We start from the raw sequence: 4,229 nt of genomic DNA, 5'->3' as shown, positions 1-4,229 counted from the left end.
TTTTTTTTTTTTTTTTTTTTTGTACCAGGGATTGAACTCCGGACCTTGTGCTTTTGAGGCAGGCAGCAGAACCACTCAGCTGAATCCCTGGCCCCATAGTTGGCTTTTTAAAATTTCTAGTTTCCAACAACTAAGTTTAATTTAAAGACCCATTTGACAAATCACCGGTCCAACTTTTGCTTCTGTATCTGTTGCTTTTCCCTGTGGCAACATCTCAGAAATTCTTAGCACAGCACATTGCCAGTACACGGCTGAGTCCAGGCTGGCGGCTCGGGAGACTTCTCTTTCTGCCGAGGGTCTTTTGTGTAAACAGATTTGTGATTCTTAAGCTGTCTTATGGCTGAGGGTTTCCATAGCTCACAGAAGGTACTGAAGGGAAAGCATCTCTGCCCAGCGGTCGCAGATGGATTGGGCTTTTCCTTCTCCTCGGAAAGATGGAGCAGGAGTGAAGGAGACCTGGCAGGCTCGGGCCAGGTGCTGGTGTGGGGCCGGGCTGCAGGCATCGTCCCCAGAGCAGGGCTGCACCCCGAGTCTGCTCCTGGCCGAGGTGAGAGCGGCACTGAGAGGTGTATGCCCTCCCGGGCGGTGGCTCCCGGCTGGTGGCCCGCAGGCTCTCCCTGAAGACCTGTGACAGAACCCTGGACTGCTGGGGCCCGGCGAGGCCCCTCTGCAGGGTGAGACCATGTTCCTGGTCATTGTGGGTCTGTTCTAATAGCAGAGCAAATGTCATAGCAGTTTTGTGTTGCAATTCTGGTGGCGAAACCCAAGGCCTCATTCAGGCTACACCAGCCACAGCAGCACAGCCCCATAATGGTATTTTACAGAGAAGGTGGCATTATGAAAGCAGACCTGAGAGACCCGCACGAAGGTCCTGAAGGGTCACCTACAGCGGAACGCTGCTGCCTCTCTGAGATGGCTCTGTCTTTTCAAGATCACATCTGGACTCTCTGATGCCAAATTAAATTCCCATTGATCCTGTAATCCCTGAAAGTCAAAGCATATTTGTTGAGTGCTTCGAACGCCTTGCCACAGCCCTGCGGAAGGCCACAGTGTTCTTCACACTCCAGGGGCCGCACGCAGATGCCGGCAGATGCGCCTGGAAGGGCATGGGCACCGGAGCACACGCTGACTCTGCACCAGGTGCCCTCAGCTCGTTTTAGATCAAGGAGAGATTCAGAGAAGTCTCAACTGAAGCGCCTTAAATTTAGAGCCATGCTAGCTCTTGTGCTTTTGTTGAAAATGTGACTTGGTGAGGTAATAGAATTCAGGAGATTGCAATGCAATCAGTGTAAGGATCAGTGTAAGGAAGAAAATGCTTTCTTTTCTTTAATACTTCTAACATTTATTAAACACATTGGTTCAATTAGCAAATGATTTTTCTTTCTCAATTTTTGCCTATTTTTGAAGATCTAACAAGACCTCTCCCTTACATTGTTACCATTCCATTTACGTATATACTCATTTAGAATTATAGGCTCAGGGTTTTAATAATTCTTATTTATTTCCTGAATTTCTTAGATCCAAACATCAAATGGATAAGGACCCTAAATACTAAGTCTTTATTTTCATATGTCAAGTATCATATATCACTTCCATACCTACCTGCCAGGTGCTAGCAGCCTTTTGATGGTATAAAAGTGCCTGCTGCAGTCTTTAGTTCTGAAAGTTACTCACTTTCATACTTGATGGTCTGTCTAAACCATGAGACATATTTCGCTGCTGTTTCGGTGAGGTTGTTCAGAAAGCTCGTGTCGCTGGCCCTATGAGCCAGCAGCTGGTGCCCCTGCCCCATTGCGGCTTGCAGCTGTGTGCTGATGGTTTTGCCTCTGTCTTTCAGATAAGCCCCTGCGATGGAGGGGCTACTGCACTACATCAACCCAGCGCACGCCATCTCTCTGCTCAGCGCCCTCAACGAGGAGCGCCTCAAGGGACAGCTGTGTGACGTGCTCCTGATTGTTGGGGACCAGAAGTTTCGAGCCCATAAGAATGTGTTGGCTGCCAGCAGCGAATACTTTCAAAGTTTATTTACAAATAAGGAGAACGAGTCACAAACCGTCTTTCAGCTTGACTTCTGTGAGCCAGACACTTTCGACAATGTCCTGAACTACATCTACTCCTCGTCCCTGTTCGTGGAGAAGGGCAGCCTCGCCGCCGTGCAGGAACTGGGCTACAGCCTGGGCATCTCCTTCCTGACCAACATCGTCTCCAAAGCTCCGCAGGCACCCTTCCCAGTGTGTCCCAGCAGGAAGCGAGCACCTGTGGACGAGGACGAGGCCGGCTCTCAGAAGCGGAGTGTCATCGTGTGCCAGAGCAGGAGCGATGTGCCCGGGAAAGCTGCTGGTCAGAGCCCGGCTGAACTCAGCCCTGCCTCCCGGCTGTCCCCCAGTGTCACAAGCAGGAACGGTACCAGCAAGCCACACGTCCTGAAGCCGGCAGAACTTCTCCCCAGTCAGTCCTTACCCGAGAAGAGCTGGCTGAAAGATGGTACCGCGGGGTTTGCAAAGACCCTGGAGTATCCTGGGCCATTGGACGACCCGAGTAGAGGCAGTTTGGTGAAGAGAAATGCAGTGCTGCCCTCCAAGCCTCTGCATGACAGAGAGGCCATGGACGACAGGCCAGGGGTGAGTGGTCAGCTTCCAAAAGGCAAAGCCATAGAACTGGCTCTGAAAAGACAGCGGCCGCCAGTCCTGTCCCTTCGGAGCTCCTCGGAGACACCCTATCTGTTAAAGGAAACTGGTAAGGGAGGCGGTCAAGGCGAGGAGAGGAACTTGCTATACTACTCCAAGCTGGGCTTGGTGATCCCGTCCAGTGAGTCTGGGTCTGGAAACCGAAGCATCGACAGAAGCGGCCCTCTTGTGAAGAGCCTCCTCCGGCGATCGCTGTCCATGGACAGCCAGGTCCCTGTGTACTCCCCCTCCATAGACCTGAAGTCCCCCCAGGGCTCGGCTGTGGCACCCAAGGACGCACCAGGTGGTATCTTCTGTGCTTTATCTCAAAAGGCTTCTTTAAAAGATGGTAGTGACAGAAAAGCAGCCCTGGACGACCGGCCACAAGTGCTCCAGCCGCACCGCCTCCGGTCCTTCAGCGCATCGCAGCCCACAGAGCGGGAGGGCCCCACCCCGGTGACCGAGGTGCGCATCAAGACCGAGCCCAGCAGCCCCCTGTCCGACCCCTCGGACATCATCCGAGTCACTGTGGGTGATGCGGCGGCGGCCACAGCCACAAGAGACCTACCTCTGAAAACCGAGGAGGACCCCAAGGACATGAGCCGGCTCCCCGCCAAGAGGAGGTTCCAGGCAGACAGGAGGTCGCCCTTCAAGAAGGCGAGGATCAGCGAGCACGGGCCCGCGGCCGCAGAGGAGGACTGCCAGGATGGCCCGAGCCCTCCACCCCTGGACGGCGAGTTCCCAGACTCTGACTTGAACAAAGACGAATTCGGTGAGTTGGAGGGGACGAGGCCAAACAAAAAGTTTAAATGCAAACATTGCCTTAAGATCTTTAGATCAACAGCAGGCCTTCACCGCCACGCTAACATGTACCATAACCCAGAGAAGCCCTACGCTTGTGACATCTGTCACAAGAGGTTTCACACCAACTTCAAAGTGTGGACACACTGTCAGACCCAGCACGGCATAGTGAAGAACCCGTCCCCAGCCGCGAGCTCCCACGCGGTTTTGGATGAGAAATTCCAGAGAAAGCTGATTGACATAGTGAGAGAGAGGGAGATTAAGAAGGCCCTGATCATTAAGCTGAGGCGCGGCAAGCCTGGCTTTCAGGGCCCGAGTGGCTCCCCGGCGCAGCAAGTCATCAAGAGGAACTTGCGCTCACGGGCCAAAGGCGCGTACATTTGCGCTTACTGTGGAAAGGCCTACCGCTTTCTCTCTCAGTTTAAGCAGCACATAAAAATGCACCCGGGTGAAAGAGCCCTCGGAGTAAATAAAGTTGCTAAGCCAAAAGAGCATGCTCCTCTGGCCAGCGCGGTAGAGAGCAAAGAGCTTTACCCGTGCCGCCTCTGTAATGCTAAGCTCTCTTCTCTTCTAGAGCAAGGCAGCCACGAGCGCTTGTGCCGGAACGCCACCGCTTGCCCTTACTGCAGCCTCAGGTTCTTCTCGCCCGCCCTGAAGCAGGAGCACGAGGACAGGTGTGAGTACAAGAAGCTGACCTGCCTGGAGTGCATGCGCACCTTCAAGTCCTCCTTCAGCATCTGGCGGCACCAGGTGGAGGTGCAC

The 4,229-nt window shown here is 53.6% G+C and overlaps 1 protein-coding gene across 1 annotated transcript in view; it reads left to right on the top strand.

Moving 5' to 3' along the window:
• Window positions 1-4,229, top strand: part of Zbtb21 (zinc finger and BTB domain containing 21) — a 10,771-nt gene that overhangs the window by 4,284 nt on the left and 2,258 nt on the right. Inside the window, exon 2 of the mRNA XM_010636604.2 lies at window positions 1,838-4,223. Coding sequence (XP_010634906.1) covers window positions 1,851-4,223 — 2,373 coding nt within the window. The 5' untranslated portion in view covers window positions 1,838-1,850. The remainder of the gene's footprint in view (window positions 1-1,837; window positions 4,224-4,229) is intronic.

This window comes from Fukomys damarensis, unplaced genomic scaffold (assembly GCF_012274545.1).
Source record: "Fukomys damarensis isolate Sample0158 unplaced genomic scaffold, DMR_v1.0_HiC HiC_scaffold_24, whole genome shotgun sequence".
NCBI lineage: Eukaryota > Metazoa > Chordata > Mammalia > Rodentia > Bathyergidae > Fukomys > Fukomys damarensis.
This window is presented reverse-complemented; position numbering and strand designations above follow the sequence as displayed.